The 25,844-nt window shown below is 42.3% G+C and overlaps 1 protein-coding gene across 7 annotated transcripts in view; it reads left to right on the top strand.

The window, feature by feature from the left end:
- The window catches only part of KLHL5 (kelch like family member 5), an 82,625-nt gene that overhangs the window by 16,307 nt on the left and 40,474 nt on the right, over positions 1-25,844 (top strand). For 3 of the 7 annotated variants that reach the window (XM_040418974.1, XM_040418976.1, XM_040418973.1), the window contains exons 2-3: positions 15,744-15,926; positions 17,633-17,769. In XM_040418974.1, the coding sequence (XP_040274908.1) occupies positions 15,784-15,926; positions 17,633-17,769 (280 nt within the window). In that variant the 5' untranslated portion in view covers positions 15,744-15,783. Of the gene's footprint in view, positions 1-6,413; positions 7,294-15,308; positions 15,485-15,740; positions 15,927-17,632; positions 17,770-25,844 lie in introns of those variants that run through there. The other 4 variants (XM_040418975.1, XM_040418972.1, XM_040418971.1 and 1 more) reach the window with 3 other exon arrangements.

The raw sequence follows: 25,844 nt of genomic DNA, 5'->3' as shown, positions 1-25,844 counted from the left end.
CGGCGCAGGCGCCAGATATTGAATGAAAACAGGCAGGGCCAGCGGAGAAAGATCCCGTCCGCTGGCCCTGTCAATCAACAAGCAGAGGGGGCGTCATTACCATCGGAGGATGCGGCTGCTACCAGCAAGTAGCCGCCCTACTTGCTGGTAGCAAGGTAGTTTACATATTATAAAAATAGGGTTTTAGCAAATTCTCCTGAACCAAAATTCTTATTTTACTTATGTATGGATAAATCGCAGTGTAGGGGTTATTATTAAGCAAAAAAAAAAAACGGTTTAGTGGGCTGACAGAAGCCCTTTAACTTCCTTTACATTGTCTATACCATAAATTTAACGCAGCTCTTTCATCCCTTCCTATTTCTCTCCTGTGCAATAGTCATAGAATATACTTTGGGTTTTGTTGATGCCTTTACATTTTGAAATGCAACATAAAACCTATAAGTAACACCATATTTGAGAGAATTAATTTTCATCTTCAGCAGAATCTCTCATAAATATTTCATGAAAATGTTTTTTTTTTCTTTTCCTGCTGTGGAAAACCACCAGTGACAAATGGCCAGTATGACGTTACCCTTAGAAGGAATATTGATTAGAACTGCAAACTTCTGACCGCAATAATGTCATATATTACCATTAAAATGATTAACTTTTAGGGGAGCCTGACATTTACCGGGAATGATGAGCATGCCGACTTCTTCCTAATTGTATTGCTAACTGCTTCCCATTTGACTTCTTTCTGATGTTTTATAAAGAAACGCATACGTAGACACAGCGGGGACTCCAGAACAGTCACATTGTGTCATTAACACTAGAAAAAGGTCCTTTTACAGCTGGAACATCTGCACCAGATAAGGCGCTCAACTCATGTATGACTTTTCCAAATGTGTCCAATCATTATACAGTATATTCTTAATATACACATGCATCACTTTAACATTTTATTATTCACCTATTGTTTTTTTAAGGGTAGCTTTTTATTTTACTATATGTAATTTGAAAGAAAAAAATTCCATAAAAACCACAGACTAACATTCATTAATATAAATAAAATTTTGCAGATGTTTTTTTTTTTTTCATGGATAACTGCAAGAAGAAAAAAAATGCAGAAACTCGCACAAATACGAATATACCCTGACGGCCGTTATATTCATAAAGATATTCACATCATCCCACATGATCAGTACTTGTAAGCCAAAACCAGTACTAGAACATACAGAGGAAAAATATAATGCAAAGATATAGATGCTCGGGTCCACCCACACTAGGGTCAATTACGTAGAAAGACCACCTGCCTATCTGTATGTTTTTGGAGTGTGGGAGGTAACATACAAACTTCATACAGATGTTGTCCCTGGTCAGATCAGATTTGAACCCAGTGCCCTAGTGCAGCAAGGCACGAGTGCTAACTATTGAGCCGCTGTGCTGCCCGATGATTGTGTTGGACAGGACCTGGATGCTGGATTGGTTCTGCGGAGACAGGTGACATTAGTGGAAGATGAGTGTGGTGGCGGCAGCAACATACAGCCAGACTCTCCCAAAAAAGTGCCAGGGCCAGATCTGCTTCTATAATGGTCAGCTCAGGAACTGGTGATACAGTGGGTGCAGGCTCAAAACCTGTCAGACCTAAGCCAAGTTCAGCTGCCACTATCTGTCCGTTTTTCTCCAAATTGCCAGAAGACAAAAGCTTTGCTATGTGCAATATGGGTGGGTGTTCAAACACAAACGTAGGCGCCACAGCTCTATTGCAGCACATAAAGCGGCATTACCAGATCATGTGGGAAAATAGAAATGGTCGACCAACAAGAGTGTCCTTGCAGCCAAGCCGTATTTGCAGTACAGTGTCATTGTCATCGGGATCATCAGTTACTGTCAACTGTTACTTTGTCAACAGCCATCAATAATGCAGTGTGTAGTCAGTAAAAAGCTCTTTGTGGCCAGAAATACACTGGTGCGCAAGCTTAATGCCCACTTGGCCATTTGCTGCTGGTGCAGTCGCTGCTGTTCCTCTTAGTGGATTCTGCTGCCTTTAATGAACTGAGAGCTTGCACTCATCCTTGCTGGAAGATTCCTAGCTGACATTATTTCTCCAAAATAGCCTTCCCTGCCTTGTATTTCACATGGCGGAGAACATGGGCCAATCCTTGCAATTATCACGGTGCGGCAAGAGGTACACGCTGCTGTGTACACCTGAAGCAGCTGTTATGGGCTGGGAAAGTATATGTCTTTCATTGCAGCATCAGCAGCAACGAGGCCGGGTAGAGGATGAGGAGTCACTTGTGCAGGAGGACAAGGCTGCTGCTGATGCTGGCCATGATGATCATTTAAATGGGTGCAGAGCCAGAAGTGGATCCTTGGGTACACTGGCGAACATGACAAGCTATGTGCTTGGTTGCTTATGTACTGATCATATTATGAAATTTGATGATTACTGGATAGCCATGCCTTTAGACCCTTACCAACAAAGCAAAATGGGGGAATGTTTTCCTGTTGCTAAGGGCTCTTTCACACCTGCGTTATTGTCTTCCGGCATAGAGTTCCGTCGTCGGGGCTCTATGCCGGAAGAATCCTGATCAGGATTATCCTAATGCATTCTGAATGGAGAGAAATCCGTTCAGGATGCATCAGGATGTCTTCAGTTCCGGTACGGAACGTTTGTTGGCCGGAGAAAATACCGCAGCATGCTGCGCTTTTTGCTCCGGCCAAAAATCCGGAACACTTGCCGCAAGGCCGGATCCGGAATTAATGCCCATTGGAAGGCATTGATCCGGATCCGGCCTTAAGCTAAACGTCGTTTCGGCGCATTGCCGGAGCCGACATTTAGCTTTTTCAGAGTGGTTACCATGGCTGCCGGGATGCTAAAGTCCTGGCAGCCATGGTAAAGGGGAGCGGGGGAGCAGTGTACTTACCTTCCGTGCGGCTCCCCGGGCGCTCCAGAGTGACGTCAGGGCGCCCCAAGCGCATGGATCACGTCATCCATGCGCATGGGGCGCTCTGACGTCATTCTGGAGCGCCCCGGGAGCCGCACGGACTGTAAGTATACCGCTCCCCGCTCCTACTACTTTAATAGCGTCCTGGGTGCCATAGTAACACTGAAAGCATTTGGAAGACGGTTCCGTCTTCAAATGCTTTCAGTACACTTGCGTTTTTCCGGATCCGGCAGGCACCTCTGGCAACGGAAGTGCATGCCGGATCCCAACAACGCAAGTGTGAAAGAGGCCTAAGAGGCCAAATTACTTTACTACCAGGATACACGGTATACTCGATTTGGCACAGCTTTTAGTGAGCAGTTGCCTGCCGTCTGTGTGTGTCTGGCCAGGAGGCTCCTCCACTCCTCCCAGCCGAATCACCCACCTTCCATTGTCTCTGCTACCACAAGCAGCTGTAGCTGTGAAAGCAGCCAGTTCACTATGATCAACATGATAGAGCATTTTTTCCATGTGCCGTGCCAGGCTGACACAAATCAGAAAATGGAGAGATGCTGTCTGAACAACCAGGTTCAGTCCTACCTAGACTCTGCCCTTTCTCCTGTGCATACTGTGCTCACTGACCCCATGGACTTCTGCCCCAGTATGCTTTCTTTGTACTGTCTTGTCCAATCTCAAGTGTCATCTCGGAGAGGGTTTTCAGCTTGGTAGGCAGCATCATCACACCCAAATGGACAAAACTGTCCACTGCCAGTTTACAAAACATAACATTTGTCAAAATGAACAAGGCTTGAATCTGTGAGGATTTTCACACACCTCTGACTGTGGGTGATAAATAGATCTGCCGATGCTGACATGTGCACCATCATGCCGCTGTCTGTCTGCCTACCAACATGTTCCACACCAAATAGCTGCTGCTGCCACTGCCGCAGCTGCTACTCCTTGCTGCTAATCCACCTACTGACATTTCCATTACCTCTACACAGCCGCATACACATTTACTTACTGCCCTGTCTGTTCCTTGTTGCGTTGCTACTGCTGGTGATACTATTGCTGCCACTATTTCCCCCAACACACCTTACCCTTTCCACATCCACTCTTTACCGCTACTGCTCCCAAAGAAAAAGAAAAAACAGGCTGGTTCAGCTTCACAACAATCCACGGTTTCTTCTGAAAAATAATAATTGTGTGTTCATAAATATGGGCAGGCATTTTGCCCCACCCCGTTAATGCATAATTTTTGGACACTTTTGCAGAACACGCCACTGTTCTTCTGACGTTAACATGTGTGAGTTTTTCTGTAAGGCATCATTTTTGAAAGCTTGATCCCAACAAGCCACTGTTTTTTTTATAACACAGTGTACTGGAGTTGTTTTTTTTTTCGTTTTTGCGTTTCCATTTTTCTTCCCTATTTTTCTTGAGCCAAAACTTTTTTATATTTCCGGTCACATAGCTGTATGAGGGCTTTATTTTTTGTGGGACAAGTTGTACTTTCTTGTGCCACCATTAATTATGCCATAAAATGTAGTGGGAAGTGGTAAAAAAATTCCAAATGGGGTGGAATTGGAAAAAAACGCAATTCCTCCATCGTTTTATGGGTTTTGTTCCCACAGCGTTTCATTTGTGGCAAAACTGACCCATACCCTTTATTCTCCGGATCAGTACGATTACAACGATACCCCATATGTATAGGTTTTTTTTATGTCTAAATAGTGTAAAAATTAATTTAAACTTTGCTAACATTTTTTTTACCTCCCCATATTCTGACCCCCATAACTTTTTTATTCTTATGTCTACTGAGCTGTTTAGGGGCTCATTTTTTGCAGGACAATCTGTAGTTTTTATTGATACTATTTGGAGTGTGCGTGACTTTTAGATCACATTTTTTTGTGTAAGAGAAGCAATGAAAAAAATTGCAAATCAGCCATTTTGACCCTTTTTCTGTTACGCCATTCGCCGTATTGTAATTTTTTTTTAGATTTTAATAGTATGGGCGTTTTCGGTCGCGATGATACCCATGATGTTTATATTTATTGTTATTTAGGTATTTATTTTTTAATTATACGGAAAGGGGGTGATTTAAACTTTTATATATATATTTTTTTTTATATATACAGTACAGACCAAAAGTTTGGACACACCTTCTCATTCAAATAGTTTTCTTTATTTTCATGACTATGAAGGCATCAAAACTATGAATTAACACATGTGGAATTATATACATAACAAACAAGTGTGAAACAACTGAAAATATGTCATATTCTAGGTTCTTCAAAGTAGCCACCTTTTGCTTTGATTACTGCTTTGCACACTCTTGGCATTCTCTTTGCACACTCACGCATCATTTCAGCGTTGCGTGAAAAACGCAGCATGTTCTAAATTCTGCGTTTTTCGCGCAGCCCTGGCCCCATAGAAGTGAATGGGGCTTCAGTGAGAAATGCACTGTATCTGCAAGCAAGTGTGGATACAATGTGTTTTTCACTGGTGGTTGCTAAGAGATGTTGCGCGGAAAAAACTGAACGCAATCGCAGACAAAACTGACTGAACTTGCTTGCAAAATGGTGCGAGTTTCACTGAACGCACCCTGAACGCATCCGGACCTGGCTTGTGTGAAAGGGGCTTTACACTTGCCATCTGGGGGCCAAAATAAGAATTGCAGCATGAACACTATAAGACTTGTCAGCGAGGCTTATAGCGTTCAGCTACCGATGCTCACTTGATCACGGCATCTAGAGCATTATTGCCGGTCGCAGCAATTAGCGGCAGGTCTCTGCTGTTTGGAACGGCAAAGAGCTGCCGGCCATGTCAGCTGCTGCACGTGCGAGTGCGCGCCATGTTTACACATCGCTCCAGTGTCGTATATGTGCGGCGCTGGTAGCAAACGGGTTAAACACCGTTTGTCCCCAATAATGGACAATTCCTGGAAGGTTTGTAATATGAAATATGTTGTTAAACAGGCTGTTTCTCAACTCCGTCAACCATGCTTTTACCTATATCTATATTTGTCAGTGTCACTCTGACATTATTTGCTACTGCTGTGATTGCATTACAGAACATAAAAGGGGGGGGGGGAGAGAACACAAATTCATAAAAATTTAAGAGTCCTAGGAGACCTCAGTTGAAGCATATTGAACATATTTAATTCATTTATAATCAGTTCGGGCACAAATCAAAAAAAATTACAAATTGGACACAATAAATTTCAAGAAGTTCGTTCACCTGTAATATTTCGATCTTATAAATTATCATTTCTGATCTTTGTAAGTAATAACAATATAGCTTTTCTGAATCTTTTAAATTTGGCTGGCAGTGCACTTAATGTAAATACATGAATGATTTTGACTTTCCAGCTGCTAATGATGCAAGCTGGACTGCATATGGCCATCTCTGGTTGTAGAAATGAGTAACGTATTGATCTGGTCCATTATGTTGAAATATTAATTAACTGTCCATTAGATGTAAACAAGCCCGGCAGACTCCGAGACCTCACTGTATATGCATGTGCATGCGATCATTTTCACTTCAGATATTTGTGGACGTTGATCCGGGATTATTGACGCTGAGAGCATAATTGTTGGTGCATTCGAGCTTTGGTGGCCGCAGAAGATGCAGCACGAGGATGGTGCTGTCATTTGTGGGTATGGAGAGGGAGGAGGCGTTGAGCATCTGAAAGACTTTAATGAACGCTGTCAGTGTCTTTGAAAGCGAAATAGTCAGAGGCACAGGAAGAATGCGGTGGAAAGTGCTGTGCTTTTAATATGTTCATGTTGGAGGCACATAGACGCCATGTGCTGACTTCAAGTGATAATGATTACTATCTAGCATCCCAGAAAAGGAATCTTCCCATTGTCTTCAGATCCTGCGTTCGCCTGCAGCTGGTCCCTTCATTTTGTTAGGTTGAATATGTAGATCTTGTTTTTTTTTTTTTTTTTTTTTTTTTTTTTTCTTCCTCCCCGAGTTGCCTAGACAATCGTTTGCTCTGTTAGACAATGTCTGGCTCTCGCAAGGACTTTGATGTGAAGCAGATACTAAAAATCCGATGGAGGTGGTTTGGTCACCAAACAGCACCTGTCAGTGCTGCCCAACAAGGAGACTTTTTGAGCGGCGGTCAGAGCTCGGGGGGTGAGGACAGAAAGTTTTTGGACTCCAGTAACCTTCCTCTGCCCTTGCAATCAGTAGAATACAGGAGAAACATCAAACAGGGCTACCAACATTTGCTTCCATGCACCATGGCATCTTCATCTGAGCCCGCTGCCTCCTCAGCCGAACTTGCAGCAGGTGCCTCTGAAGCAGGACATTGTCTTAACAAACCAGAAACGGAAGATGGTGGCAGTGAGGAGGACATTAACTCAGAAAGCAGTTCATGCAGGTCAGAATACCAGTTTGGTTCTTAGCCATATTATGTTAACATTGGGGGGGGGGGGGGGATTTCTTGAAAAGATCCTACTACATATGTGTTTCTAGTATTTTTGATTTGCCTTGTGAAGTTTTACATATTTTGTGCACTGTCTGTGAGGCACTATAACCTTTGGGGTACACTGCCTGGGAGATGGCAGTATAATATTTAGGGATGCTGTGAGGAATTATAGTTTTTGTTTTCAATCTTTATGGTGCATTATAATATTTTAGGACATTATCTGTGAGTCACAGTTTTTGCAGTACTATTTTGGGGGGCACTGGGTAGCATAGCAGACAATATGGGGGCAAAATGAGCTGCAGCAAGCACACTGTTCTTAATCTCAGATCTCACGCACACAAGAATATTTATTTTCCATGTCTGTTCCGTATGCGGAAACGTTCACTTCAGCGGGGCCACAAAAATGGAAATGACTCTGTGTGCATTCCATGTCCGCATGGTCGTTCCACAAAAAAAATAGAGCATGTCCTATTATTGTCCACATTACATACAAGGATACGACAGATCTATTAGGGGACGGCTGTTCCGTTCCGCAAAATATGCAATGTGCATGTGCCCCTAAAGGGAGTCTGTCAGCTGAACTATGCCTACTAAGGGACAATGCTTGGTAGGGCAGTTAGAAGCATCTGGACACATACCTTTTTTTCGCAATTCATACCATTTTAATTGCACAGAAAATAAGTTTAATCCAGTAAATCACATTGCAGGTGCCCCAAGCGCAGTTCCACACCCAGCAAGGGCTCCATGTCTTGCTGTTAAAGCCCTCCACCCCACCCCAGCACTGTAACTGCACTGAACTCTTCAGCATACGCTATTCATCGCAGCCTGTTCAGTGTAGACATCGCCAGAGGCAGGCACCATCAATCTCCTTTTGAAATCGATAAACTTTAAACTTTTAAAAAAAAGCTATGTGCCCACATGTTTCCAAGTGCCCTACCAAGCTCTGTACCCGGCAATCCACTTCAGTCCCATAGAGAATGAATAGAGCAGGGCGCGTGCTCATTCTGCTGATCCATCAGGACTGGGGAACGGGACCCCCATTTTTAGAATTGGTGGAGGTCCCAGCAGTCTGATCCCCATTGATCAATTAGTTATTCCCTATCCTGTGGATATGGAATAACATTGGCACAACCCCTTTAAATGTCTTCTGTTTTTGTGAGTGGAAATCATTGTTATTTTATTACATAAGCTTTCGGGAGAATACAATCAAACAGTCATTGTACTTTCAACAAACTTTGCTTAAATCATCAAGTATAAGAAACGTTTTATTATAAAATGAGACAGACTATCATAGTATCAGCTTACCGAAAAATCTGGTTACATTGGCTGCCCATAGAGATCTATAGAGAACGGAGGGAGGAACTGCTGGGGAGACAGAGGCACATACAGACGCTGCTGACTTTAGTAACTTTTGTATCTCACACCAGGGCTGGATTCACAGCTACACTGCTCATTACTGCTGTATAATGTCCTCCATACTGCTGCGGCTTGTGAAAAGATCCTAGATAAATAAATAGCAGGATCTCCTTTTGACCAGCGCTACTAATGTCAGCAGGGCTGACCAGTCCAACAGGTGTGTGTCACACTAGCAACGCAGCGTGCATAGGGTAGTCTGAGAGGCTGGTGACCATTGCAGATAAATGCAGAGGGTACCCGAGAGGACTAAAAAGGAGTGCATAAGATATTATACATTCCCAATGTTAAAATTTTATAGGAAACCAGAGGGTTGCTTTAATGTATTATCTATGAAGATATTTTTTATAAACATATTGCAGACGACCTAAAAAATGAGTTTTACACGATTTTATCATCCTGATATAACAGTTGTGAAATCCTACAATACATCCCAGTGAAAGCTTGTCTCATAATTTCTGCTATGCACAAAAGTGACCCTATAAAAACAAAGTGAACGTGTCATTTACAGTGTTTTACTGAGATATTTCTGTACATTACCAAGTATGGTCCGTCTGTGATTGAGAACACATAATTATAGGCACATTGTATTGTTTTGTCTGTTTTTGGATGAGTATTGGATATTATGCTCGGAAGGAATTCATTCAGAATCTGCATAGAGCTTGCACCATGTTGTCATTGATCCCATATGTGTATAATGAACGTACTGTAAGTGCTTTTCTGCTTCTGTTTTTCAATATTATTATCATTTTTTTCATGATATTCTCTAAATTAAAAAGAAAACCCAGAATTCTTGTAATTTATAGTCTGGTAATTAAAGTAAGATAATGACCTGCTGTATAAACTGTTCACTTTTTTATGTATAACATATTTTTAAAGAATGTTTGATGTTTTTAATTTTACTGCAGTTTCCGCACTGGTCACTATGTCTAATAATTGGTACCACTTCTTGGTTTGTACAGATCACTTTACTGCAGTTATCTACTTATCTATTATTCCCGTATTGCCTATAATGATATCACCTCTGTGTACAGATAATACAGGATCCACCATTCACAATAGGTGATTGTCAAAGCTCATCTATTTTTTCCTTGTACAATGACCTCTGCAGAGCATGCCTAGAAAACTGCCATAGAAGTCAATAAGGTCCCCTCCTGACCAATGTGTCTATGGCCCATGGGGCTGCCGTAAAGCAATTTTTAATGCTGTGTAAATGCTGTTAAGAGCAGCTCAGGCAAGATGGCCGCCCCCATAATCCTGTTCAGCAACTAGAATAAATAAATCTGTAATCAGAAAATAAAAACACATTAGAAAAAAAAGGAGATGTGTTACTATCTGGTTTTAACTGGCAGATAAAATTTTTGGGTGACACATTTCCTTTAAGCCCTGCAGGGCTCAATTCTCAGCAGTTATCTCTTTATCATCCCAGATAGATTACAATGAGAAACAAAACTCCAATTATAAGGCTGGAGACAGATAACACAAGATTCACCACTGACCATAGGTGATGGTCATAGATCACCTCCTCCACCCTTCCCTGCACAATGACCTCTGCTCAGGTCAAAGAGCATGCCCACAACACTTCTCCATAGAAGTCAGTGAGTCATCTCCAGGCTTCTGTAAAGCAAGTCTCTGAACTGCTGTGAACAGAGCAGAAGAGCAGCTGAGGAAGAGGTGAAGAGGTCTGTCCCATAATCATATACAGAAAATAAAAACAGCAACAATCAAAAAATAAAATAAAAATCCATAACAAGGTGGAATATATCCCTCTTCTTTAAAGGGGTTGTCTCATTTCAGCAAATGCCATTTATCATGCAAAGTTAATACAAGGCACTTACTAATGTATTGGGGTTCTCCATATTGCCTCCTTTGATGGCCTGATTAATTTTTCATCGTACTATACATTGCTCGTTTCCAGGGGTTACGGCCACCGCTGCAATCGGTAACCATGCTTGCACATTATAGGACTGGCCGCTCTGGTGTCTGGGAGCGTGCATAGGCACCCAGGCGCAGCAGCTCCCATCCCAGTCACTTTGTTTCTGCACTGCATATAGCAAGCCTTTACTGAAGAACCATTTTTTTCACATACATCCACAGACAGTGTAGGCCAGGCATGGCCAACCTGCGGCTCTCCAGCTGTTGTTAAACTACAAATTCCACCATGTCCTGTTTCTGCAATGCTTGCTGCGGGGTGTAGGTCCTAAGGCTGGGTTCACACGGGCGTGACGGATTTGTTCAGGATGCGTCTCGGGTGCATTGCGGCAAACCCGCGCGAGTAGGTACGCAATTGCAGTCAGTTTTGATTCAGTTTTCATCACGCGGGTGCAATGTGTTTTGCACGCGCGTGATAAAAAACTGAATGTGGTACCCAGACCCGAACTTCTTCACTGAAGTTCAGGTTTGGGTTAGGTGGTGTGTAGATGTAATTATTTTCCCTTATAACATGGTTCTTTAATACAGAATGCTTAGTACAAGGTCAATTGAGGGTTAAAAAATAAAACTAATTAACTCACCTCCTCCAATTGATCGCGTAGCTGCCGGTCTCCTGTTCTTTCTTCAGGACTTGTCAAAGGACCTGTGGTAATGTCACTGAGCTCATCACATGGTCACAAAATTCATTTCCTCTTGTCACCCATTCACAGTACCTTACAATATGGTCACTGCAAAAGATTAAGCGGGTCATTTATTTAGATCAGCGTTTTAGACGCCGGTCTTAAAGCCCTGTGCTGGCGGTGGATCACCGAAGTTATGAAGAGGTGCCAGCGTCTACATAACTTCTGCGCATCCATCGTCTCTTCTAAATGTAAGACAACTTCCTAGCTGTCTTACATTTAGACCAAACAGGCGTAGAAAATGATGAATGAGATCGGCCCGCCTACTCCACGCCCACTTTTTTAGACCTGGTGTGAGCAGAGAAAAGTCACAGATTGCGGCACAACTAACCATTGCCCCGCAATCTGCGACTGAAATACACCTAATATAGGCATATTTCAGGTTAATAAATAACCTAATTGTTGTAATGTTACATTTTTAAGTGAAATGTTCTAATTTACTGAATTTGTGTACCCAATAGCACTGTATGGATAAGTCAGGGTTAACACCTTGACTCAAACTCTTTAGGTTGCCAGGAGATAGACCTGGTTCTACCCCCTGGATAGTCAGCCATTTGAGAGTCTGTGCTTCGCTGAGGAAGAGAGAGGATCTTTGTTGGAGAAGCTCCCCAGAGCTAGGCCTGAGTTTCCGAGAACCATAATCTCTGAGACTACATCTACCAAAGCAAGCTACTCTACTACAAAAGTGTTCTAGAGAGAAAAGAAACTAGAAGGTTCAGAATCTACAAGGCTAAGTATTGGAGTCAGTCAGCAGACTTTGCTGCTGTGAGAGAGAACATTATTAATGCACCCTTCCAAACTTTAAGACAGTTTGGCCAGCCATATCTTAATTCGGTACCCCTCCGCCCGGGAATTACAGAACATATGCCCAGAACCTCAGTCACATGCGTAAGGGTCTGCAGTGAGACTTTAGAAAGACAGGCAGAAGGAGCACCACAACCCCCATCATTGCTACTATCCATACATTGCTTTTGGAGAGGAATTACGATGTGATTTGCTTGGAACTACGGGCGTGACGGATTTGGATGCGTCCCGGGTGCATTGCGGAAAACCCGCGTGAGTAGGTACGCAATTGCAGTCAGTTTTGATTCAGTTTTCATCACGCGGGTGCAATGTGTTTTGCACGCGTGTGATAAAAAACTGAATGTGGTACCCAGACCCGAACTTCTTCACTAAGTTCAGGTTTGGGTTAGGTGGTGTGTAGATGTAATTATTTTCCCTTATAACATGGTTATAAGGGAAAATAATAGCATTCTTTAATACAGAATGCTTAGTACAATGCTTAGGTCAATTGAGGGTTAAAAAATAAAAAATAAATAACTCGCCTCCTCCGATTGATCGCGTAGCTGCCGGTCTCCTGTTCTTTCTTCAGGACCTGTCAAAGGACCTGTGGTGATGTCTATGAGCTCATCACATGGTCCAATCACATGGTCCATCACCACGGTGATGGGCCATGTGATTGGACCATGTGATGTGACGTCACCACAGGTCCTTTAGCCGGCAGCTCATGATTAAAGAAGTAAGAAGAGATCGACAACTACGCGATCAAGAGGAGAAGGTGAGTTAATTTTTATTTATTTTTTAACCCTCAATTGACCTTCTACGAAGCATTCTGTATTAAAGAATGCTATTACTTTCCCTTATAACCATGTTATAAGGGAAAATAATACAGTGAATAGACTGTCATCTTAGCAACCATGCGTGAAAATCGCACCGCATCCGCACTTGCTTGCGGATGCTTGCGATTTTAACTCAGCCCCATTCACTTCTATGGGGCCTGCGTTGCGTGATAAACGCACAATATACAGGGTGGGCCATTTATATGGACACACCTTAAAAAAATGGGAATGGTTGGTGATATTAACTTCCTGTTTGTGGCACATTAGTATATGTGAGGGGGGAAACTTTTCAAGATGGGTGGTGACCATGGCGGCCATTTTAAAGTCGGCTATTTTGAATCCAACTTTTGTTTTTTCAATAGGAAGAGGGTCATGTGACACATCAAACTTATTGGGAATTTCACAAGAAAAACAATAGTGTGCTTGGTTTTAACGTAACTTTATTCTTTCATGAGTTATTTACAAGTTCCTGACCACTTATAAAATGTGTTCAATGTGCTGCCCATTGTGTTGGATTGTCAATGCAACCCTCTTCTCCCACTCTTCACACACTGATAGCAACACATCACCAGGCAACTTTGTCCTTATATCAAAGTTGCCTGGTGCATGACCACTGGCTATATAGACAGTTCTGGATATATAGTCTAAAAAGTTCTATGGAACCCGCGCTGCCGTAGTAAGTAGAGGGAGAATACTGCACTAATTAACACTCCAAAGAGTGCCTCGCTGCTTTGTCTAGAGAGGGTTAATTGCCTCACCCCTCAATTAAATTCAAGAAAGATAAAGATAAACAACTAGACCCGCGCTGATTGTTCAGTGCTGTATGATATAAAGATAATATGGATAACGCCCACTTAAATATGTGAACCCTTAAACTATATATTCAGCAGTAATACACACATTAGAGATACTATGTATTAATTAGCTTTATTTTTAATTTTTAGGCCTCATGCACACGACCGTTGTGTGCATCCGTGGCCGTTGTGCCGTTTTCCGTTTTTTTTCGCGGACCCATTGACTTTCAAAATCGGAAAATGCACCGTTTGGCAGCCGCATCCGTGAGCCGTGTTTCCTGGCCGTGAAAAAAATAAGACCTGTCCTATTTTTTTCACGGCCAACGGTAAACGGACCCATTCAAGTCAATGGGTCCGTGAAAGACCGGACGCAGAGATCGCAGCTCGCAGGTAAGTATCATGGTTCTACAAATTGCTAAGTAACCATGGCAACCGGGACTGCAGTAGCGTCCTGGTTGCCATGGTTACCGATCGGAGCCCCAGCGATTAAACTGGGACTCCGATCGGTACACTCCGCTGCCACCAATGATAGGGGGGAGATTTTAATTAGGAGAGGGACGGAGGGGAGAAGGCCCACTGGCCCCCAACGAGTTAACTACATGGGAAGGGAGGGGGGGGCCTACTGCCCACCAACGAGTTAACTACAGGGAGGGGAGGGGCCGCACTGGCCACCAATGAGTTAACTACAGGGGAGGGGGGGGCCCACTGGCCACCAATGAGTTAACTACAGGGGAGGGGGGGGCCCACTGGCCACCAATGAGTTAACTACAGTGGAGGGGGGGGCCTGGCCGCACTGGCCACCGATGAGTTAACTACAGGGGAGGGGGGGGCCGGCCACCAATGTGTTAACTCCAGGGGGGGGGGGGGGGCTGCCCCCTGCTGCCTGGCAGCACCTGCCAGGCAGCAGGGGGCAGTCATGTACACAGTTCTGTTAGTATATTCTAACCTGAAGCGTCCCCATCACCATGGGAACGCCTCTGTGTTAGAATATACTGTCGGATTTGAGTTTCACGATGTAACTCAAATCCGACAGTATATTCAAACATAGAGGCGTTCCCATGGTGATGGGGACGCTTCAAGTTAAAATATACCATCGGATTGGAGAAAACTCAGATCCGATGGTATATTAACTCCTGACTTTACATTGAAAGTCAATAGGGGACGGATCCGTTTGAAATTGCACCATATTGTGTCAACGTCAAACGGATCCGTCCCCGTTGACTTGCATTGTAATTCAGGACGGATCCGTTTGGCTCCGCACGACCAGGCGGACACCAAAACGACTTTTTTTTCATGTCCGTGGATCCTCCAAAAATCAAGGAAGACCCACGGACGAAAAAACGGTCACGGATCACGGAAAAACGGAACCCCGTTTTGCGGACCGCAAAAAAATACGGTCGTGTGCATGAGGCCTTATAGTGTATTTTACCAATTGTTAAGGGCTATTGTCTTCCCTGCTGCTGCTTGATAGTAATATAGGGGTTACAGCAATCTAGGTCGGTGATCCGAGAGAAGCACACTACTTGCCTGTGTTGTTGCGAGCTGTGTTTCTCTAAACAGAAGCGGTGGCGCTGTTTCGCTGTTCAGCTAGAAGTTTAGCAGGTCTTCAGCCAGCGCGTGCGGTCCCGGCCGGTAACACGTGCGCGCGAGGGAAGCCGCGCTAGTAATCCAATGGAGTCAAATCTTCTGTGTGACGTCACACCAGGTACGGATGTTGGCAGTTGTTTATCTAGTTCTGGATATATAGCCTAGTTCTAATGTCTCCATTATATAGGAATTCCAGTTTTAGCCTAAACTTTCCCGATTTGTTTTCCATGCAAATATTTGTGGTTCAGTTCAGATTCCGCAGTAATGCCTAAAATATGACATTTTTCTTTCTATCATGATTTTTCATCAAACAGTTTAACCTACTAAATATAGCTTTATTGTAATTCCAATTGAGATCTTTCTTTTTCTGCCAGCAGGACCTCAAACAGCAGCCAAACGTTATCTTCCTGCCACACAATGGAGTCCTGTGCCCCAGATGAGTACTTCCAGTCCCCCAACCATGCTGAGCAGACCTTTAAGAAGATGGAAAACTACTTGCGGCACGAACAGCTCTGTGATGTCATCCTGATCGCTGGCGATCGGAAAATCCCTGCACACAGGTAAGTGCTATTCACAAGCTGGTACACCAACTTACCATGGTTTATATAGATAACCTCCCACAGATTATGTTATACACTTCTGCACTGAACCCAGTGCTGCCAGGCACCAGTGCTAACCCCTGAGCCACCGTGCCATACACACGAGCAAATATAGCGACATGTTGTGCTATGTATGCAGTTGGCTTCTAGCAGTGAATGCAGGAACACAGAATTTTATTATTTTAACCCTTTCCAGACCAGCACCGTACAAGTGCTGGCCGGGTCTTTAAAGATGGCGCCCGCTCCTATTTCATACAGCAGACACAACATTTTACACTTCTGATATCACTTCAGATCTGAGAGCTGTAAATACCGGAAGCGCGCACTTCCGGTGATGCTCCAGCTCCCCCGTGCGGCGATCGGAGGAGCCGGAGCTTGTGTTCAGCAGCCCCTGTTATAAATGACAGGAGGCTGCTGCTCAGTATTTCCTGTGGAGCCCTTTCCTGTAGCAGGGCTCCATAGAAAACTAGTAATTTTCTCATAAACTTCAATGCTAAAGTGCTGGAGTCTATGAGAATAGATTTGTTTCTTGTTGTAGTTCCCTGTGGGAAATGGCCAATTGTAAGTTTTTGGTCACTTCATTTCCTACAAAAAATTTGAAAGTGATCAAAAAGTCATATACACCCCAGAATGGTATCAATGAAAAGTACAGATCGCCCCACAAAAAAATGAGCCCCCACACAGCTCCGTACACATAAGTACAAAAAAGTTATAGGGGTCAAAATATCGTGACGAAAAAATAAAATAGATTTTTTTTTCCCCCCTAGTTTATTATTTTATCAGTATCAAAATGCAAAAAAAAAACTATAAATATAAGCTATTGCCGGATTTGTACTGACCTGTAGAATGAAAGTAACCGGTCAGTTTTATCACACATCGAACGTCGTAAATAAATAAATAAAAAACGTAAAATTGTGGCGGAATTGCTTTTTTTTTCCAGTTTCACCCCATTTGGAGGTTTTTTTTCCCGCTTCCCACTTTACAAAGGAAAAATAAAAAAGTTATGGCTCTAGGAAGGCGGGGACCACAAAAAACAACGCAAAAAAAACCTAAAACTCTGGGGTAGAAGGGGTTAATAATTTACCCTGACAATGCAAGGGAAAACTCCAACTTTAATAAAGATATATTGATATATTAAGGACGTGTACGGGAGGACTCCTGACTCTGTCAGAGGTGTCTGGCAGCATCTTACTCCCTTTTCCCCATTGCAAACACATGCACGCATTGGGCTGTTGGAACTAAGGAATAGCTGTCGCCTGAATGCTTGTCGAAAGTGGATGGGCCCCTTTATATGTTTAAACGGGTGCCATTTAATACTGGTAATAAAAGTTGTGTGCAGTTGATTACGTGTTAATGGACATTATATAAATGAATAGCTAGGTTGACCTAGAGAACCCATGTATGGTGGATGGGTGGCAAAGGTATGGCTGTCCCTGGTTTAGCAGTCAGTGGGGTTCTGATGATCAATCATTTGTGGCATATCCTATGACTTTCATAAGTCCTACCCATTTTTGACCCTGCACCTGCTAAATTTGCTGAAGTTGGCTCTGAAAATTTTGGACAATCCTGGAAAAATGCCAGAAAAGTATCATAGATCTTGAAATGAGCTAATATAGAGAGAAGAATACCTGAGCAGTCTGATGCAGATCTTTATTATGTCCTTTCAGGTTGGTTCTGTCCTCTGTATCGGATTACTTTGCAGCAATGTTCACCAGTGACGTCAGAGAAGCGAAGCAGGAGGAGATTAAAATGGAGGGTGTCGAACCCAACGCTCTTTGGGCCTTAGTTCAGTATTCATATACAGGTAATATATTTGTATGGAGATGTGAATATAAGTATCACCGTGCAACTAAACTGCATTTCCACAAGAGAATTGCGAACAATTAGATCAGGGAATATCGGGCCTCCAGGCTGAGAACAACTGCTGCTGAGCAAAAGACTCAATACCATTTATATAATTGTGAGCACAACTGTCATATATTCAGATAAAGGTAAATGAAACCATCTGTTTATCAAAATAACTGCTTTTGTGGGTGTCGAAAGCAGAACAGTCAGGTTTTTTCAGCCACAAACATCTCCTTTCCCTGATAGTCGAAACCAAACATATTGAGAAAATTAAACCATGCAATTTACAGGCATAGACTTCTTTGTGCAATTTTTGTCAAGAATGTAAGGTTTCAGGGTAAAAGCATAAAATCTCAAACTACACCTATTCAAAATAAAAGTTATATACATACCCACACATCAACACATACTCATGATCAGAACTGAAGAGACCGGAAAGCTCCAAGATGCAGATCTGTAAAATTTTGAGTCAAAGATTCAAGAAAGATTTGTCTCAAGGAGTAACTAGATACAAATAACCGATTATATTATGAGCCCTTTAAAGAAGTTGTGCAGGCCATTTATAATGATGACCTATCATCATGATAGGTCATCACTATCTGATCGGCGGGGTCCGACACCCGAGATCCATGCCAATCAGCTGTTTGAAGAGGATGCGGCCAAGCACCGCTTACTCTTCATTAAACTGCCCATCGTCTACTCTGGAGCAGCGGTGCAGTGTAATTACAAGTACTCTCTCCATTCAAGTAAATGGAGTGAGTACTAGTAATTACACTCTCTTCCCAGATGACGTTGCATGGAGTGCCACCTCCTCTTCAAACAGCTGATCGTGAGGGTCCAACACCCAGGACAGATATAGGTCATCAATATAAATGGCCTGCACATCCCCTTTAAGGTCTCTTTTACAGTTGCCGATTATCTGGCAAATTATTGGCAATGAACGTTCGTAGGAATACTTATTCCCAATAATTGCACTGTGTAAATGTGCAGCCCATATCCAATTTCTTGTTCACTGCGTGAAAGCATCGCTCATGCTAACACTTATATAGTTGTTTCTGGGCAGCAGATCGTGCTGTGTAAACAGTGATCTGCTGCCCAGAAACAATGAATCTGTAGGGAACGAGCTGTCTCTGCAGCGATCACCTATCCCCATACAGTATAGGTGAATTCTACATGTAAATTCCGCGCTTACCTCCTCTGACGAGCAGGCAATTATCAGGAACAAACTGTTCGTTCCCAATAATTGCCTGCTTAGTCTGCTTGTGTTAACAGGCCTTATCCTAACCCTTGTATTCTAGTTGTGTCGGTCGTCTATAGTCAGGACATATTTCATACCTCCATAGCAATACAAGTGTGAAACCTAATGCTATCAGCTTGCATTCAGAGTTATGCCTCAGCTCTGTAGCTCTCTGTTCTAGAAATTGATGTGCTCCTAACACCCTTTCCCCAACATAATATAATTTTACTAGTTAATGTGTTAAAAAATGAAAAATTCTCTCAAGCTGGAAAAGTTCATGTCCAAGTTCACGCATGCAAAACTAACAGAACGGCTTCTGAGACACAATTAGGTCACGTAGCCTCGCCTGTCTTGACTTTGAATGAGCTTGATGTACCTTATTTCCCCAGCGGGATTTATTGTATGTGACTTGCATATTATCTCTGCGTGTATCTATTTATACAGTAGATGTGTGAAAATGCCCATTTCCCCATAAACCCTTGCAGCGACTGCATGTCTTTTTTAGCGTCTCTGTTATTTTAGAAGACACACTACTTTGATTCTCTCCTTTTTATCGTGTGACCTGTTTTACACCCTCCTGCTCTTAGACCAAGTCCATTAAATCAGAGCTGGAGCTGCTGAGCAGTGATCCAGCTAATTTATTCTCTTGTGCTTTGATGCATAAATCTAAATAATATTTAACTAATGTGAATCAGTCATTAAATGATGTCAAACTAGATATTGTGCGTTAAAGGGGTTGTCCAAGTTATGGGAAAAAAAAATATATAGCATTGTAAATCTGATGGGCAGCAATATATAACTCAGCTAAGCAGGTTTTAGGTAAAACAAATAATTTTTCCTCATTTTCCTAGTTCTCTTCTGGCCCTTTGTTTACCTGCAATAAAAACAATCTCTGCCCCTCCCCCTGCTCTGCAAAGGGAGTGAATAAGTCCTGAGTGACATGTCTGCCTGCTGGGAGACTCAGCAGCATGTTGTATGTGTAGGACTACAGGTCCCAGCTGTACATTGACACTGCTGATACACACAGGATCTTCCCCCTACCTGTTGTGCAATGCTCTGCAGAACTCCTCTGTCAGCTCATGTGCCCAGCATTTGTCTCCTCACTGCCAGCAGCTACTCAGTAAAGCCTTCAGCCCTGAGTCTGTGCTGCTGAAGGGGTTAAGAATCCAGGGAGAGAGCAATAAGCAGCAGCCGGTGTTCTGCCAAATATCTATACCTTGCCAAAAGTCTATACCGGAAGTGACGTGGCCGCATCGGAAGTGACGAGGCCACCAAGGAATCAGCTGGAAGAGGCTGTGCGCAAGCGCACATCCACCGGCTTAGCAAAGAATTATTTCAGCGCCGCGATAGAAGTACTTCGTACACCGTGCGTGCGCACTTAGGGGTATAGAGATTTTGCAGCGCAAAATGTTTCATCAGATCTCCCTACCCCTGAGTGCGCAGGCGCCCACAAATCATCAGTTGCAGTTCATCTTTACCGCAGAGCTGAGTGCTGGATACCGAGCTCACCACATAGTAGAGTTGAACTGCAACTGATGATTTGCGGGCGCACTGAGGGGTAGGGAGGGTAGATCTGATGAAACATTTTGCTCTGCAAAATCTCTATACCCCTAAGTGCGCACGCGCGGTGTACGAAGTACTTCTATCGCGGTGCTACAATAATTCTTTGCTAAGCCGGTGGATGTGCGCTTGCGCACACCCTCCTCCAGCTGATTCCTTGGCGTCGTCGTCACTTCCGGTGTGGCTGCGTCACTTCCGGTATAGACATTTGGCAGAACACCGGCAGTGCAGGGGGGTGTGGCCAGCACAGTGACATCTCGTCTACAGACACACATCTGCTCTCTCAGGCTTGTGCACGAACATTATCAGAGCAGGGAGAGAAGCTGACATCACAGTGAAATCTGAGAAACCAGCAGCTTGAGATAAAGTAAGTGAATTATAAAGTCTTTTCATTTGCCTAGGTACAAACATACAAAGAACAAAAAAATAACTCACACAACCCCTTTAAGGCCAGAGACACCTTTGGGGCATTGTTTTTATTACATTCTAATCATTTTGGGCTAATTATTATTTTTAGTTGGTCTTTATAAAAAAAAAATCAGCATCTTGTCCTTGTTATGGTAGAATATTTGGATGATCCCTTAACAAGGAATTTAACCATGTTATCTGCAATGCTCCAAATCTTAAAGTTCAGTCTAGGAATAAAAGAAGGAGACAACACGACTTATGGTGTTTTTTCTTCTTCTTCCTCTTCAAACCGCAAATGGCAGAAGACCCCTTTTATTAGCAGAAAAAACCTGGTTGTTACCCTTACAACCTAAAAGTACAAATGAGCCAATAGGATTCTGACCCAGATCCTGTATCTCTTCGCAACATACATCTGGCCACAATTAGGATACTCTAGTGCAGTCAAAGCAAAGTAATTCCAATTAAAACCTAGGTATATTTAAGATTTAAAGGCTATGTACACCTTTGGTGGCAATTTTTATTATTATTGCATTGTACTCAATTTGAGCTAAAATCATTTTTTCAATTGGTCTTTATTAAAAATGATGAGCCGTTTTCCCTGCACAGTTTTGAGTTTATTTACTAGCAGGATCAGTATTTTTTTCTCTGCTCTGTCAGGTAGGGAGCTGATGGGCTCCTGATCTCTGACATTATAAACACTCATTATAGCTCAGTTCTTATCATACTTATAAGATTGTGGCTTAAAGTGTTTATGACCTTTTTGTAATTTAGAGTTAAGGGTTATCAGATGACCAGCACAAAGTAAAAGTACCAGTCACACAGCTAGAAAAATAATGAACCCTTTGTTACAGAACAGCTCAATATTTTTTAATAAAGGCCTATTGAAAAAATTATTTTTAGCCCAAAATGAGTAAAATGCAATCATAAAAAATGGGGGGGGGGGGGGGTAACACCCGGGACCCTCATCGATCAGCTGTTTGAGAAGGCACTGGCACTATCAGTGCCTCTGCAGCCTTATCGCAGCTTTCCCTAGGCCATGAGACATCACGTTCATTGGTCACATGACCTAGGCACAGCTCACCCCGATTAAAGTCAATAGGGCTGAACCGCAGTACCAAGCACTGCAATACCAGCAGCTATCCAATGTACTGCACTGTGAGGTGTCGGGATATAAAGCAAATGCTTTATATAAAAGAAAGGATCAAAGAAGGGAATTGATCCTACAGTAGAAGTGGACATATAGAACACCTAGAAAAGAGCTCGTCGGTTATTTAATTATATTTGTGCAATCAGTAAAACATGGTACAAGCGTCTATGCAAAAATATAAATAATGTATTATACAATAACTTAAAATACAATCATAGCTTAATCAATATAAAACTCAATAATATGCAACAACACACAGTGATATGCAGTACCCTAAATTCGCCACTAGATGGCTCTAACAGGAATACCAGCGTATACACTGTACCTCTCAAACATAAAATGTAATACCACGTCCCAACCACAATTATGAGATACACTATCAGTTGATATACACAGAAAACTCAATAGTGATTAGGGTAGATACGAACCCTTGCTCTGCTCAAACTATGACCAATCTCAGATATCGGGTAGTATTGCCACACAACTTATAAATTATCAAGCCTGATATTGACTATGGAATATATTATTCCAATCAGAGTTTTCTCTGATATCAATATTAGATCTTTTATTCAGTAATATGCATCTTTACTTAATAGTGATAATATTGATGTAGCACTTTTAACATTATACATCCGCACTAAAGCGGGGAGTTTACTAAATATCAGGCTAATCAATACTACACATAATAAAGTTATGTTACCCGAGAATGCAGCAGATTTGCAGAGTCTAAGGGAAATCAGCTCTAAAGTCTGTTCTGATCATTGGGATTTTTCTCCAGGGGTGTCTCTCCTTTCTCTTTTCTTTCTCTTTCTTCTTTCTTTTCTTTCTCTCTCTCTTCCCCCTCTCTCTTGTGTGTGGTTTATTATCCAAAAACTTATCAGTTAGACACGCCTTCCTAGCTTGGAGTTTTCGAATCATTGTCGGCTAGGGGTGTACATATGATAACGACTGTGATGTCACTGTATTGCCCAGAATGCATTTCTGCTGTTGGTGTAATGTTACTTATCTATACCTAGGTGGTACTATTGCATAAGCTATTAATATCATACTAGTAAGGGTTAAATGTCCAGGTCTGACTTCATCCTACATTCCATACACATAACATATGGAATCCTAAATCAGAGCTACAGGGATTAACTTTGACACATGTACCAATTAAAGTAGACTTTTAGGTACCATTTAAGATGTTTCCCAAGCTACCAAATTTATGGTACTGATAAGAATACAACAGACCTTGTACTCTCACAGACATGTGTGTCTCCTCTATTACTCCAACGGTTGATTGATTGTTAGTTAAAATAACACTATCTTACTAACAAAGTTTACGCTATTCTTCTCATCATGCTTTAGGAGTGTATGCATTCCTAGTGAGAAATATATAAGATAATAGATGCATTGACATCCTTCCTAATACTTTCTGCTTCATCAATAGACATCAAACTGTAGGACTAATTAGTACCAGATAGTCTAGAGCAGGCATCCTCAAACTGCGGCCCTCCAGCTGTTGTAAAACTCCAACTCCAACAATGCCCTGCTGTAGGCTGATACCTGTAGGCTGTTGGGCATGCTGGGAGTTGTAGTTTTGCAACAGCTGGAGGATGCCTGGTCTAGAGAATATCCTTATCTCAGTCATAAATTTATAAGGAGACAAGAATGACTCTTCCCAGACTGGTACATCTATAAGAGACGAAACCTTATGAACAGTGTCCTTTCCATGAACCTCTCTCGGCCATCTTTAAAATACATACGAAATCGTGAATATATCACAATATGGCCTCTTACATGTATAATCAAATCCACTATAATTAGGATATTTAGGTGCAAATGTTATATACTTATGGAAAAGCACAACAGAGGAGGCTGTGGTCAAATGGACTGCGCTGTCCTCGGTGAGAAGACAGAAGGCCAAGGCACAACTGCAAGCACCAGTGCCTTCTGAAACACTCATTTAGGCCATATTATCACTAGACTGATAACATTTTAATTTCAATTAGTTTATAAGCTGTCAGTGAACTAGAGATAAGAGCTACACATCGAGACGTCAGCACACTTCATCAGCAATATCGGCACGCCAGCTCTTGTGAAACTACAACTCCTAGCATGTTTGTATTACTTCTGTGGGAGTTCACAAGCAAGTGTGCATAATGGGAGATGTAGTTTCACAACACCTGGAGTTCTGGAGGTTGCTGACCCCTGATGTAGAGGAAAACATGTTAGTGTTTTTAATAAAAACTGATTTAAAAAAATATTTTAGCCCAAAATAAGTAGAATGCAATATTTAAAAAAAATACCCCCAAAGGTGTCCACTGTCATTTAAAAGTTTGTCCAGGATAATAAAATAAAATCTACATTTTTCCAGAAACAGTACCAGGTTTGGCCATGGGTTGTCTGGTATTGCAGTTCATCAGCATTCCATACCTCAAAATGTAGATTTTTGGTCAAACATATTTTACACATATTGTATTCCAATAAAAAAAAAATCTAAGTTCAGATATACATCAAGCAAAATGGCAGTCACAGCTAAAACATATATTAGTCAACTATACATCACTTCCACTATAAATTTGAACATAACATAGGGAGAGAATCTAGAACAAAGAGGAGAGTACAAGGAATATAAGGAGTAAAGGAGGGGCTGCCCTAAGGGGTCAATGGCCCGGATTTATTAATGCTATAAATTATGTAAGCTCAGACAGGCTGCCTAGACCTATACAAGATTTATTACAGGGGCTTAGGCTGGATGATGAATGTGGTGCAGGAGTAGACACCTTTGTCTAATTCTACACCAACTATTGTTTGGCTTACACCAAAAGGTGTATCTTAGGTCACACACTTCTCTCATGAAGCCTCACCCCTTTTTGAGCAAAAAAGCAGAAAGTGGAGAAACCCTAGTCCCCAGCAAGTAATGGGTGAGGGGGGCCTATGTTTTAAGCTGTCCAGAACATGGCCGCCATCTTGAAAGTCGCCGAATTGGGTCAAGAGCAAATTTTGCGACAATCAGGGTGAGTCTGAAGTCCTGACACTTTTGACTCCCCCTGTGTGTGTGTGTAAATATAATAATTATTACATGCAGGGTCTTAATGAAAAAGTTTTGATGGAACTGTCCTTTTAAATTGAGTTTTAGAAACATAGAAACATAGAATGTGTCGGCAGATAAGAACCATTTGGCCCATCTAGTCTGCCCAATATACTGAGTACTATGGATAGCCCCTGGCCCTATCTTATATGAAGGATGGCCTTATGCCTATCCCATGCATGCTTAAACTCCTTCACTTTATTTGCAGCTACCACTTCTGCAGGAAGGCTATTCCATGCATCCACTACTCTCTCAGTAAAGTAATACTTCCTGATATTACTTTTAAACCTTTGCCCCTCTAATTTAAAACTATGTCCTCTTGTAGCAGTTTTTCTTCTTTTAAATATTCTTTCCTCTTTTACCTTGTTGATTCCCTTTATGTATTTAAAAGTTTCTATCATATCCCCTCTGTCTCGTCTTTCTTCCAAGCTATACATGTTAAGGTCCTTCAATCTTTCCTGGTAAGTTTTATCCTGCAATCCATGTACCAGTTTAGTAGCTCTTCTCTGAACTCTCTGCAAAGTATCAATATCTTTCTGGAGATATGGTCTCCAGTACTGAGCACAATACTCCAAATGAGGTCTCACTAGTGCTCTGTAGAGCGGC

This window comes from Bufo bufo, chromosome 2, assembly GCF_905171765.1.
Source record: "Bufo bufo chromosome 2, aBufBuf1.1, whole genome shotgun sequence".
Lineage (NCBI taxonomy): Eukaryota > Metazoa > Chordata > Amphibia > Anura > Bufonidae > Bufo > Bufo bufo.
Note: the sequence above shows the minus strand (reverse complement) of the source record. Positions and strands in the feature narration are given on the sequence as shown.